At 46.5% G+C, this 14,610-nt stretch overlaps 1 protein-coding gene across 10 annotated transcripts in view; it reads right to left on the minus strand.

Annotated features, from left to right (window-relative positions):
• The window catches only part of LOC109874536 (partitioning defective 3 homolog), a 239,563-nt gene that overhangs the window by 129,214 nt on the left and 95,739 nt on the right, over positions 1 to 14,610 (minus strand). For all 10 annotated transcript variants that reach the window (XM_031809815.1, XM_031809812.1, XM_020466486.2 and 7 more), the window contains one exon: positions 11,193 to 11,336. In XM_031809815.1, coding sequence (XP_031665675.1) covers positions 11,193 to 11,336 — 144 coding nt within the window. The remainder of the gene's footprint in view (positions 1 to 11,192; positions 11,337 to 14,610) is intronic.

A 14,610-nucleotide genomic window follows, 5' to 3' on the forward strand; every position in this document is an offset into this window, starting at 1 on the left:
TAAAATCGACGGAATTAATCGAACAAAAGGAACATTTGTGATGTTTATGGGACATATTGGAGTGCCAACAGAAGAAGCTCGTCAAAGGTAAGGCATGAATTATATCTTTATTTCTGTGTTTTGTGTCGTGCCTGGCGGGTTGAAATATGATCGTCTGTGTTTGTTTGCTGGGTTGCTGTCCTCAGATAATAGCATAGTTTGTAAAGCCTTTTTGAAATCTGACACATTGACTGGATTAACAACAAGTGTAGCTTTAATTTGGTGTATTGCATGTGTGATTTCATGAAAGTTTAATTTGGCGCTCTGCATTTTCACTGGATGTTGGCCAGGTGGGACGCTACCATCCCACCTATCCCAGAGAAGTTAACACCTTCTTTCAGCCACTGAGGATAACACAGTGCCGCCGACACAGGCCGCTCCCGAGGACTTTGAGCTCTCGTTCTTCGTGACCGACGTGAGTAAGCAACATAAGCGTGTGAACCCTTACAAGACTGCCGGCCCAGACGGCATCCCTAGCCGCATCCTCAGAGCATGTGCAGGCCAGCTGGCTGGAGTGTTTACGGACATATTCAATCTCTCCCTATCCCAGTCTGCTGTCCCCACTTACTTCAAGATGTCCACCATTGTTCCTGTAACCAAGAAAGCAACTAAATGACTAACGCCCTGTAACACTCACTTCCGTCATCATGAAGTGCTTTGAGAGGCTAGTTAAGGATAATATCATCTCCACCTTACCTGTCACCCTAGACCCACAGCAGATCCACAGATGATGCAATCACCATCTCTCATCTGGACAAGAGGAATACCTATGAAAGAATGCTGTTCGTTGACTATAGCTCAGCCTTCAACACCATAGTACCTTCCCAAGCTCATCATTAAGCTCAGGGAACTGGGTATGAACCCCGCCCTGTGCAACTGGGTCCTGGACACCCCCATGTGGTGAAGGTAGGGAAACAACATCTCCACTACGCTGACCCTCAACGCAGGGGCTCCACAAGGATGCATGCTCAGCCCCCTCCTGTACTCACTGTTTACCCATGACTGTGTGGCCACGCACAACTCCACGTCAATCATCAAGTTTGCAGACGACAACAGTTGTAGGGCTGATTACCAACAATGATGAGGGAGGAGGTGAGGGCCCTGGCGGAGAGATGCGAGGAATATAACCTCTCCCTCAACAAAACGAAGGAGCCGATTGTGGACTTCAGGAGGCAACAGAGCAGAGCACGCTACCCATCCACATCAACAAGGCTGCAGTGGAGAAGGTGAAAAGCTTCAAGTTCCTCGGCGTACACATCCCTGACTGTCTGAATTGGTCCACCATACACATAGTGCGATGAAGAAGGTGCAACAGTGCCTCCTGAACCTCAGGAGGTAGAAGAAATCCGGATTGGCCACAAAGACCCTCACTCATTTTTACAGATGCACCATTGAGAGCATTATGTTGGGCTGTAACAACCGCCTGGGTAAGGCAACTGCACGGTCGAGGAAGGCCAAGGAGATCATCAAGCACCCCGCTATCACCCAGAAGGCGAGGTCAGTAGAGGTGCATCAAAGCTGGGACTGAGAGACTGACAAACAGCATCTATCTAAAGCCCATTAGACTGTTAAATAGCAGTCACTAGCCAGCGTCCACCCAGTACCCTGCTTTGAACTTAGTCATTGTCACTAGCCGGCTACCAACCGGTTACTCATCCCTGCACCTTAGAGGCTGCTGCCCTATGTACATAGACATGGAACACTGGTCACTTTAATAATGGAACACCGGGTACTTCAACAATGTTTACATACTGTTTTACCCATTTCATATGTACTGCATATAATGTATTCTAGTCAATGCCATCCTATTCAACTCTTGCTGTATACTTATTTATTTATTTATTTCACCTTTATTTAACCAGGTAGGCCAGTTGAGAACAAGTTCTCATTTACAATTGTGACCTGGCCAAGATAAAGCAAAGCAGTTTGACACATACAACGACACAGAGTTACACATGGAGTAAAACAAACATACAGTCAGTAATACAGTAGAAACAAGTCTATAAACGATGTGAGCAAAGGAGGTGAGATAAGGGAGGTAAAGGCGAAAAAAAGGCCATGGTGGCAAAGTAAATACAATATAGCAGGTAAAACACTGGAATGGTAGATTTGCAGTGGAAGGATGTGCAAAGTAGAAATAAAAATAATGGGATGCAAAGGAGCAAAATAAATAAATAAAATAAAATAAATACAGTAGGGAAAGAGGTAGTTGTTTGGGCTAAATTATAGGTGGGCTATGTACAGGTGCAGTAATCTGTGAGCTGCTCTGACAGTTGGTGCTTAAAGCTAGTGAGGGAGATAAGTGTTTCCAGTTGCAAATAAATTCATTAAAAATCCTACAATGTGATTTTCCAGATTTTTTTTCTAATTTTGTCTGTCATAGTTGAAGTGTACCTATGATGAAAATTACAGGCCTCTCATCTTTTTAAGTGGGAGAACTTGCACAATTGGTGGCTGACTAAATACTTTTTTGCCCCACTGTATATATGAACTCAGCAAAAAAAGAAACGTCCCTTTTTCAGGACCCTGTCTTTCAAAGATCATTCGTAAAAATCCCAATTATTTCACGTCTTCATTGTAAAGGGTTTAAACACTGTTTCCCATGCTTGTTCAATGAACCATAAACAATTAATGAACACGCACCTGTGGAACGGTCGTTAAGACACGAACAGCTTACAGACGGTAGGCAATTAAAGTCACAGTTATGGAAACTTGGGACACTAAAGAAGCCTTTCTACTGACTCAAAAACACAAAAAGAAAGATGCCCAGGGTTCCTGCTCATCTGTGTGAACGTGCCTCAGGCATGCTGCAAGGAAGCATGAGGACTACAGATGTGGCCAGGGCAATAAATTGCAATGTCGGTACTGTGAGACGCCTAAGACAGCGCTACAGGGAGACCGGACGGACAGCTGATCGTCCTCGCAGTGGCAGACCACGTGTAACAACACCGGCACAGGATCGGTACATCCGAACATCCCACCTGCTAAATGTCTATGCGACCAATAACATTTGATTTTGCCCATAGCCCTATGGATCACTATAAAAGGGAATAGGGTGCCATTTTGGACACAGCCCATCATTTGGGCCTGTCGTTTGGGACGCATACACAGATCACTGGGCTCGTCTCGTCTGTGCAGAGTCACAGTCTGACAAAGGGCCAAACGACTGGTAATACTCTCATAAGAATGGAAATCTGAAGGATAGAATGGCAAGCAGAGTTTTTCCTATCGGTGTTACACACTAAGTGGTATCATGCCAGGGCACTGCATCGCCTCAAAGCGGGTAGGATTTCTAATGATATGGATGGCATGTTGTTCCGGTCCTGGCGCTACCTTTGATAACACTACACTCATGTTTAAACCACAAAGCGATAATGGACATATTCTCTCACTCCCCCTGTTCACATTTAAGGCTGTCCCTTTCCCTCATTCAGATATTGCTAATGACAAATCTGAAGAACGGTTGTTGGAAGTCTTGCAGACTTTTACAGAGTATCAATTTCTAACGAGGTTGTATAAGCAAGGGTACATTTTCCTTGTAATTAGCGGATTGTGGGGTTGAATTATGCAACAATATGTACAATGCCTCTGGGAGAGAAGCATTCCCAGGTGCTTTTCCTTGCTAGAGAGGCACCCTGAGCCTCTCAACTCCTCATCTCTCTCAGCGGGATGTCAGCGCCAGCAGGCAGCTCTCTGTCACATTAAAACAAAAGAGAACAAAGATCACAGAGAGAGAAAAGAAGAAAGGAGAGAGATACAGATGAGACAGAACATGAGAGTGATGCTAGTACGGTCGGTGTAGCCATGGAGAGAAGAGAGAGATAAGAGAGGTGGGTAGGAAAGGAGAGGTCCTATTTGAGGGAGAAAAAAAGCAAGGGGGGCAAGATGCAGCACAGAGGATACACAAAGAGAGCGAGAGGAGAGAGACAGCGAGATGGTGTGAGTGAGTGAGCGAGAGAGAGGGGAAATGAAAAAGAGACTGAGGGTTACACAGTGAGTGACGGTCACCAGGTTACCCATACAGTACCTGTCCCCAATCCTGAGGCCACAGCAGCACCTACTGGTGAGGCTCATGGAGAGGAGCGCACTAGTCATCTCTACGGAGAGGAGCGCTCCAGTCATCTCTATGGAGAGGAGCGCTCTAGTCATCTCTATGGGCTTATGGAGCTGTGGTCCCCAGTGGCCAAGACAAGAGGTGGACCACTCGCACTCAGCCGTCTTATTAAGCCTCATACAAACATACCTCCATCGCTAGCAACAAGGAATCTAGAAGCACATCCTCCAGAAGCAGCTCCACCAGACATGATTTATGGCTCTACTGCTTGGGTTTACATGATTTATCATACTAAACCAGGCGACTGTAGGCTCAGTTCGGCTCCACCGCCACCTGAGGGACTTCCTCATCTTTGTTGTAGTGCGCAGGAAATCAGGGAGCGCTGGAGGGACCCTAGCTAGCGGCTCCTAACCGTATCCACAGGCTTCTTCTCCCCTGTGGTTTAGTAATGCACAGATCTAAGTCTAACCATGACAAAGAACATGGATACACACAATGGACAAGGACATACCGGACAGAAAATATCTTAGAAGGAGGGAAAGCAAAAAATGATGATTCAAGGTAAAAATCCATGGAATGGATGGTAGTACCTTTTCTCCTGACATGGATACAAGTGTAATGTGAATTCAGGAGCTGTGTGAGGCATATGCAGCCCTAGAACAACCAAGCACATCCAAGCCAACCTCAGACAATACTGCTAGAAGTGAGAATTGAGGCCAGGCTAGGGCTCATTCGTTCATTCATTTAGAACGCATTCCAATTACGGTGGCCAACAGGATACAGGAGAGAAAATGAGAAGAGAGATTCTAGCACCTAAAAAAGCCAATTAAGCACAGCAGTATATGTCCCTGGCCCCTGCTCGCTAGTTCCAGCTCGTGTGTGTGTGCGCGCGCTGGAGTAGATAGCTAAAGCTCAGAGTAATGAGGGGAAGGTTGTCTTGCCAGGCATATCCTCTCATCTGCAGGTAGAGGGCTGGGAGGGAGCCCGAGGCATGCTTCAGGGTGGCTCCACTCTACACAGTACAAACCTGTGATGCTGTGATAAAGCGTGTGTGTCAAATAGGGGGAGGCTTATACAGTATTTGTCCTGTTTCACATTTGTACAAGTGTGTAACTTGTACAGTATATGGGGAAATGGAAATTTGGTTTTTGCATATCCCACTCCCCTGAGACTCCCTCGGAGAGTAAGGTCACAGCCAGGGATCAACAATTATTAGTGCTTAGCGATTAGTGCTTTTTGAGGTTGGTTTCGTTTCGATAATTAAAAAAATAATCACGGTTTTCGATTTCTGTACTTTTTTTTACATTAAATGCATTATGTGGGTTGAATGCTGTAACACAGAATAAAACAATGAATTAAAGTAATGTTAGCCCATTACTGCTTATCACTTTTTAACCATCATTTATTCACATTACTTTAATAAAATATTTATTTTGATGACTATCATTTCATTCCAAGTCATCATCTCTCACCTCTACGGAGCTGCTGCCTCTCACCTCTACGGAGCTGCTGCCTCTCACCTCTACGGAGCTGCTGCCTCTCACCTCTACGGAGCTGCTGCCTCTCACCTCTACGGAGCTGCTGCCTCTCACCTCTACGGAGCTGCTGCCTCTCACCTCTACGGAGCTGCTGCCTCTCACCTCTACGGAGCTGCTGCCTCTCACCTCTACGGAGCTGCTGCCTCTCACCTCTACGGAGCTGCTGCCTCTCACCTCTACGGAGCTGCTGCCTCTCACCTCTACGGAGCTGCTGCCTCTCACCTCTACGGAGCTGCTGCCTCTCACCTCTACGGAGCTGCTGCCTCTCACCTCTACGGAGCTGCTGCCTCTCACCTCTACGGAGCTGCTGCCTCTCACCTCTACGGAGCTGCTGCCTCTCACCTCTACGGAGCTGCTGCCTCTCACCTCTACGGAGCTGCTGCCTCTCACCTCTACGGAGCTGCTGCCTCTCACCTCTACGGAGCTGCTGCCTCTCACCTCTACGGAGCTGCTGCCTCTCACCTCTACGGAGCTGCTGCCTCTGCTGTCTGACAGGTAGAAATACCGCGAAGCAACTGCTTTCTCTCAATTCAAATGTTCTTTGTCACATGTGCCGAATACAACAGGTGTAGTAAACCTTACAGTGAAATGCTTACTTACAAGCCCTTAAACAATGCAGTCAAGAAAAATTATTTAATACAAAATAAAAGGAACAAATAATTAAAGAGCAGCAGTAAAATAACAGCAGCGAGAATATATACAGAGGGTACCGGTACAGAGTCAATGTGTTTGTTGAGATAATAAGTACATGTCGGTAGAGGTAAAGTGACTATACATAGATATTAAACAGAGTAGCAGCAGCGTAAAAGGGGGGAGGGCAATGCAAATACTCTGGGTAGGCATTTGATTAGCTGTTCAGGAGTCTTATGGCTTATGGCAGTCTATGACTAGGGTGGCTGGAGTCTGCCAATTTTTAGGGCCTTCCTCTGACACAGCCTGGTATAGAGGTCCTGGATGGCAGGAAGCTTGGCCCCAGTGATGTACACTACCCTCTGTAGTGCCTTGCGTTCGGAGTCTGAGCAGTTGCTATACCAGGCAGTGATGCAGCCAGGATGCTCTCGACGGTGCAGCTGTATAACTTTTTGAGGATCTGAGGACCCATGCCAAATCTTTTCAGTCTCCTGAGGGGGAATAGGCTTTGTTGTGCCCTCTTCACGACTGTCTATGTGTGTTTGGACCATTATAGTTTGTGGGTGATGAGAACACCAAGAAACTTGAAGCTCTCTGCTGCACACCGTCCTTATTATGGCTCAGTGCTCCACACAGACCGGACAAGTAAGCGTGCACGCAATGGATTATGGTCATTGTAGTTAATTATCACGTTTTCTGAACTGAACTATGTAGAATATTGGCCTGTTGTAAACTACAACGCCGTACTACATCGCACAGTTCAGGCTTAACCTGATTTCTATCTATTGTATTGAGCCCTCAGAAAAAAAAAATGAAATGAAATTCAAATTATTGAACAGACGTTGGTCAATTGGTTGTGTAAAAACCAAAACATAACAGACATTTCGGTTAATCGCTCAGGACCAGTCATTATTGACAATAACCAGGGAGTAATTAGGGTTAAGTGCCATGCTCAAGGGCAGATCAGCTCTTTGATTAGAACTAGCAACCTTCCGGTTACTGGCCCAACGCTTTAACCACTAGGCTACCTGCCGCCCCTCTATGTGTGTGTGTTGGATCGTGTAAGGATAGATGCAGGCTGGCTGGTTCAGCTGCAGGATGCTCGTCTGAATTAGTACAGTTGTGGTGACTGTATTACCGACTGTATTACCCCCCATCAGGTCCTAATGGCCTGGTACTCAGGGCTCTATTTTCCCTCCATCAGGTCCTAATGCCTGGTACTCAGGGCTCTGTTCTTCCTCCATTAGGTTCTAATGCCTGGTACTCAGGGCTCTATTGTTCCTCCATCAGGTCCTAATGGCCTGGTACTCAGGGCTCTATTGTTCCTCCATTAGGTCCTAATGCCTGGTACTCAGGGCTCTGTTCTTCCTCCATTAGGTCCTAATGCCTGGTACTCAGGGCTCTGTTCTTCCTCCATTAGGTCCTAATGCCTGGTACTCAGGGCTCTGTTCTTCCTCCATTAGGTTCTAATGCCTGGTACTCAGGGCTCTATTGTTCCTCCATCAGGTCCTAATGGCCTGGTACTCAGGGCTCTATTGTTCCTCCATTAGGTCCTAATGCCTGGTACTCAGGGCTCTGTTCTTCCTCCATTAGGTCCTAATGCCTGGTACTCAGGGCTCTGTTCTTCCTCCATTAGGTCCTAATGCCTGGTACTCAGGGCTCTGTTCTTCCTCCATTAGGTCCTAATGGTCTGGTACTCAGGGCTCTGTTCTTCCTCCATTAGGTCCTAATGGTCTGGTACTCAGGGCTCTGTTCTTCCTCCATTAGGTCCTAATGGCCTGGTTCTCGGGGCTCTATTGTCCCTCCATTAGGTCCTAATGGTCTGGTACTCAGGGCTCTATTGTTCCTCCATTAGGTCCTAATGGTCTGGTACTCAGGGCTCTGTTGTTCCTCCATTAGGTCCTAATGGTCTGGTACTCAGGGCTCTGTTGTTCCTCCATTAGGTCCTAATGGTCTGGTACTCAGGGCTCTATTGTTCCTCCATTAGGTCCTAATGGTCTGGTACTCAGGGCTCTGTTGTTCCTATAACCACTCTGACATCAATGCAAATACAATCAAAAATCACATCAAACACTTATCATCAGAACAGTATGGTGCTTTTAAAACTCAGCTCACTGTGATTGATTTGAAGAAAGAAGTTCAACAACAGGTTGAAACAGTGTAAAACATGGTTATTGTGGATGTTGTTTCAAAGCCTAACACAACGAAATGGACAGCGCTTTCTAAGGTGTTGATTCATTCAAACAGCCATACGCATGTTAGAGCTTATACATATGTATAGGCTTATGACCCCAATACTTATTTTCCACCATAATTTGCAAATAAATTCATAAAAAATCCTACAATGTGATTTTCTGGATTTTTTTTCTCATTTTGTCTGTCATAGTTGAAGTGTACCTATGATGAAAATTACAGGCCTCTCTCATCTTTTTAAGTGGGAGAACTTGCACAATTGGTGGCTGACTAAATACTTTTTTGCCCCACTGTATAAGATCACAGAAACACACACAAATATAGTGTTTTCTCCATGCAGTCCACCATCAGATTTCCCTCCCTCAATGTGAGAGAGAGGTGGTCATTACCCTCCCTCCCTCCCTCCCTCCCTCAGTGTGAGAGAGAGTTAGTCATTACCTTCCCTCCCTCCGTGTGAGAGAGAGGTGGTCATTACCCTCCCATGCTCCCGTGCTACCAGCTGTGGCTCATTAAAACACATGACAGATCTGAGCACACACACCTCTGCGCTCTCTTGTTGCCATAGCTACAGCACCTGTTGCCAGGGTGGGTGATAAAGGTTCAAGTCTTAGGATTCACTTCACAAGCCATCAGGTTGAGTTCTCCGAGCACTCTCTCAACTTCAATGACCTCAGATATATCGGCAGAATATATTTTCGTTGAACCCCGATGGTGTCATGACTTTCAGGGCGTTCCATCACTGGACAAACAAGATATTTCTCATCTTATAATAGAGTTGCGTCATCCCTCCATTCCTCCCTCCCCTTCAGAAGAATCTGAACAAGCACTTACAACAGTGAGACAAAGCAGAGGCAATGGATGCTTCCCAAATGGAAGCCTTTTCCCTATGCAGTACACTACTTTTGACCTAAGGACCCTGGTCAAAAGTAGTGCACAAGGGAGCCATTTGGGGACACAGTCTATGCGGCCCATTACAGTGATGTCTACTACAGCTCTATGCAACACAGACCTCCAAACATCTGTTGCTGTAGGATATAAATTCCTCGGTCAGGGTAATTGAGTGACTAAATCCTTCATCGCGCCAAATGTCCTTTTAATATCAGCTCATATCCCACTCATGTCACCAAGCATAAAAGGAGTGATTGGTCGAGAGAAAGAGTTACATGATGATCACCACCATTATATGAGAAACATCCCAGGCCACGTCGCAAATGGCACCCTATTCCCTACATAGTGCACTTATTTTAAGAAGGGCTGGTCAAAAGTAGTGCACTATGTAAGGAATAGGGTGTTATTTGGGACGAAGCCCAACCCGTCATCGTCAGCGTAGCTGCTCCAGAGCAGCCCAGCCGCCCACAGACGGATGAACTGCTGAACTCATTCTGTCAGCTAATGCAGTGGTTCACATGGAGAGGAGAGGCAGCGGAGAGGAGGGGCAGCGGAGAGGAGGGGCAGCGGAGAGGCAGCGGAGAGGAGGGGCAGCGGAGAGGGAGAGGAGAGGCAGCTGAGAGGAGGGGCAGCGGAGAGGAGGGGCAGCGGAGAGGAGGGGCAGCGGAGAGGAGGGGCAGCGGAGAGGAGGGGCAGCGGAGAGGAGGGGCAGCGGAGAGGAGGGGCAGCGGAGAGGAGGGGCAGCGGAGAGGGAGAGGAAAGGCAGCGGAGAGGAGGGGCAGCGGAGAGGAGGGGCAGCGGAGAGGAGGGGCAGCGGAGAGGAGGGGCAGCGGAGAGGGAGAGGAGAGGCAGCGGAGAGGAGGGGCAGCGGAGAGGGAGAGCAGAGGCTGCGGAGCGGAGGGGCAGCGGAGAGGAGGGGCAGTGGAGAGGCAGTGGAGAGGGAGAGGAGAGGCAGCGGAGAGGAGGGGCAGCGGAGAGGGGTGGCAGGGGAGAGGGAGAGGAGAGGCAGCGGAGAGGAGGGGCAGGGGAGAGGAGGGGCAGGGGAGAGGAGGGGCAGCGGAGAGGAGGGGCAGCGGAGAGGAGGGGCAGCGGAGAGGAGGGGCAGGGGAGAGGAGGGGCAGGGGAGAGGAGGGGCAGGGGAGAGGAGGGGCAGGGGAGAGGAGGGGCAGGGGAGAGGGAGAGGAGAGGCAGTGGAGAGGGAGAGGAAATGCAGCGGAGAGGGAGAGGAGGGGAGAGCAGAGGCAGGGGAGAACAGAGGCAGGGGAGAACAGAGGCAGGGGAGAACAGAGGCAGGGGAGAACAGAGGCAGGGTAGAACAGAGGCAGGGGAGAACAGAGGCAGGGGAGAACAGAGGCAGGGGAGAACAGAGGCAGGGGAGAGGGAGAAATCTTTACCTGTTGTGCCGTTAATCTTTACAGGCTGACATATAGACCTTTTACTCCTTCCTTCTCCCTTTCAACCTGCTCTACCAAGTATCTGCCCAAAGTCACACCCTATTACCTTTAAAGTGCACTACTTTTGACCAGGGTCCATCTAGGCCTCTGCCGGGGCCCCATTTAGGCCTCTGGTCAAAAGTAGTGCAGGAAATAGGGTGCCATTTGAGACGCATGTCTGAAGTCTGGATGTCTGGTGAAAATACAACAGGTCTTGTAACACAGGCCTGTGAGATGATGCTTAGAGATGATTACCCACATGTCTGTCATGTAAAATGTGGCTGGTAATACCAGGTTGCGTGACAGGTTTGTGTGACATGTGCAGTGTGTGTGTCCGCGTGTAAGGTTGTGTGTGTGTGTGTCCGCGTGTGGGTCTTGTGCATGCACGCTTGTGTGGGTGTGTGAGTGTGGTTCTACCTGCTCCCGTCTCTCCAGCCAGCGGTCTACCATGGGGTGGTTGGCGCTCAAGGAGGAGCGGGCCGTCTCTCTCTGGAACTCTCTCTGGTTGGCACACGTGCCTGCATCCCGGGGGAGACTACGGTACGTGTCCGGACCATTACCCTGAACAGACACAGGAACAAGGAAGACTCTAAGGGGAAGGTTTCCCAGATTATTCCTATCATTCCTAAAAAAAATAACATTTTCAAATGGAGATTATCCTAGGCTTAACCCATGTCTGGGAAACCATTCCTTCAAGATACAGGCTTTAGACACAGTATAGATGGCACATTGCAAGTGCTCAATATCCACCTTTCAGTCTAAGTATAATGACCTCTACTATGGATCTCAATGCTTTAAACCTTCAGGATAACATCCTGGGACCAGGCTACCTACCGACTGCACACGTTTAAATTAAATATAGCAGGTTGTATTGTTGTAGAATATTACTGGCTCATTTGTCATGACCAGGGGAGTGTACTACAACTTTCAGGAAGTATCTCTCAGCTCCATGACAAATATGACGCACACACACCAGAAGGAATATGTTAAAGAAGTGGGTACATCAATGGCATAGTCTACGTCCCAAATGTCACCCTATTCCCTTTTTAGTGCATTTGGAAAGTGTTCATACCCCTTTGACCTTTTCTGCATTTTGCTACGTTACAGTCTTATTCTAAAATGGATGAAATAGTTTCCCCCCCCCCTCATCAATCTACACACAATACTGCATAATGACAAAGCAAAAACAGGTTTAGATTTTTTTTTGCAAATAACAAAAAAACATATCACATTTACAAGTATTCAGACCCTGTAATCAGTACTTTTTTGAAGCACCTTTAGCTGCGATTACAGCATCAAGTCTTCTTGGGTATGACGCTACAAGATTGGCACACCTGTATTTGAGGAGTTTCTCCCATTATTCTCTGTGGATCCTCGCAAGCTCTGTAAGGTTTGATGGGGAGAGTCGCAGCAAGGCTATTTTCAGGTCTCTCCAGAGATGTTTGATCAAGATCAAGTCTGGGCTCTGGTTGGGTCACTCGAGGACATTGAGACTCGTCCCGAAGCCACTCATGTGTTGTCTTGGCTGTGTGCTTAGGTCGTTGTCCTGTTGGAAGTTGAACCTTTGTCCCAGTCAGAGGTCCTGAGCGCATTGGAGCAGATTTTCATCAATGATCTCTGTACTTTTCTCTGTTCATCTTTCCCTTGATCCGGACTAGTCTCCTGGTCCCAGCTGCTGAAAAACATCCCCACAGCATGATGATGCCACGACCATGCTTCACCGTAGGGATGGTGCCAGTTTTACTCCAGATGTAACGCTTGCAATTCAGACCAGAGTTCAAGCTTGGTTTCATCAGACAAGATCATATTTTTTCTCATGATCTGAGAGTCTATAGATGCCTTTTGGCAACTCCAAGCCACCGCTATTTGCCAAAACTTCAATTTAAGCCTACATGAGAGCGTGTGCCCTCAGGTCTGGAGGGAAACTAACGTTATTCCCCTACCCAAGAATAGTAAAGCCCCATTTACTGGCTCAAATAGCCGACCAATCAGCCTGTTACCAACCCTTAGAAAACCTCTGGAAAAAATTGTGTTTGACCATACAAAATGCTATTTCACAGTAAACAAATTGACAACAGAATTTGTTTATAGGGAAGAACACTCAACAAGAACAGCACTTACACAAATGACTGGTGATTGGCTGAGAGAAATTGATGATAAAATGATTGTGGGGGCTGTCTTGTTGACATTATCGATCATAGTCTGCTGCTGGAAAAATATATGTGTTATGGCTTTTCACCCCCTGCTATAATGTGGATAAAGAGTTACTTGTCTAACAGAACACAGAGGGTGTTCTTTAATGGAAGCCTCTCAAATATAATCCAGTTAGAACAGGAATTCCACAGGAAAGCTGTTTAGGCCCATTGCTTTTTTCAATTTTTACTAACGACATGCCACTGAATTTGAGTAAAGCCAGTGTCTATGTATGCGGATGACTCAACACTATACACGTCAGCTACAACAGCGGCTGAAATGACTGCAACGCGAAACAAAGAGCTGCAGTTAGTTTTAGAGTAGGTGGCAAGGAATAAGTTAACCCTATATATTTCTAAAACTAAAAGAACAAAACACTCACTAAACCCTAAACCTCAACTAAATCTTAAAATAAATGATGTGGAAATTGAGCAAGTTGAGATGACTAAACTGCATGGAGTAACGCAAGATTGTAAACTTTCATGGTGAAAACATATTGATGTAGAAGTAGCTAATATGGGGAGAAGTCTGTCTATAATAAAACAATGCTCTGCTTGTTGTAGTTGTAGTTTTTCTAAATGGCTCCCATTTTGGCTGTAGTGTTTCCATGCGCGTGGGTGAAAGCTCGTTTTGTTATTTATCTCCGGCAATTTACATACTATTCTCTGTCTTAAATTGTATCGTTTATTTACGTATTAGGGTCCCTGAGGTTTGATTATAAATGTTTTTTGACTTGTTTGGATAAGTTTATTAGTAACGTTTGGGATTTATTTTGTGTGCATTTTGAAGGAGGGAAACCGGTGGATTATTCAATGAAGCGAGCCAGCTAAACTGAGTTTTTATGTATAAAAAGAAGGACTTTATGGAAAAAAATGACCATTTGTGATGTAACTGGGACCTTTTGGAATGCCAACAGAAGAAGAAGATCTTCAAAAGGTAAGGCATTTATTATATCGTTATTTCTGACTTTCATGTCGCACCTGACTGGTTGAAAAATGTTTTTCATGTTTTTGTATACGGGGCGCTGTCCTCAGTGTGCTTTCACAGTAAGCCTTTTTCAAATCTGACAGTGGCTGGATTAACAGGAAGTTAATAATGTATTTTCATGAATGTTAAATATTTATATTTGTCATTTGAAATTCGCTCTCTGCAATTTCACCGGATGTTGGCCAGGTGGGACGCTACCATCCACCTGGGTCCTGCAGGCTCTAGTTTTGTCACACCTTGACTACTGCTCAGTAGTGTGGTCAGGTGCCACAAAAAAGGACTTAGGAACATTGCAATTGGCTCAGAACAGGGCAGCACGTCTGGCACTTGGATGTACACAGAGAGCTAATATTAATAATATGCATGTCAATCTCTCCTGACTGAAAGTGGAGGAGAGTTGACTTCATCACAACTTTTATTTATGAGAGGTATTGACATGTTGAATGTTACCGAGCTGTCTGTCTAAACTACTGGCACACAGCTCAGACACCCATGCATACCCCACAAGACATGCCACAAGTGGTCTCTTCACAGTCCCCAAGTCCAGAACAGACTATGAGAGACAGTACTACAAAGAACCATGACTACATGGAACTCTATTCCACATCAAGTAACTGACGCAAGCAGTAAAATTAGATTTTAAAAAACAGATTAA

The sequence above is a fragment of the Oncorhynchus kisutch genome, linkage group LG30 (assembly GCF_002021735.2).
Source record: "Oncorhynchus kisutch isolate 150728-3 linkage group LG30, Okis_V2, whole genome shotgun sequence".
In the NCBI taxonomy this organism is placed as follows: domain Eukaryota; kingdom Metazoa; phylum Chordata; class Actinopteri; order Salmoniformes; family Salmonidae; genus Oncorhynchus; species Oncorhynchus kisutch.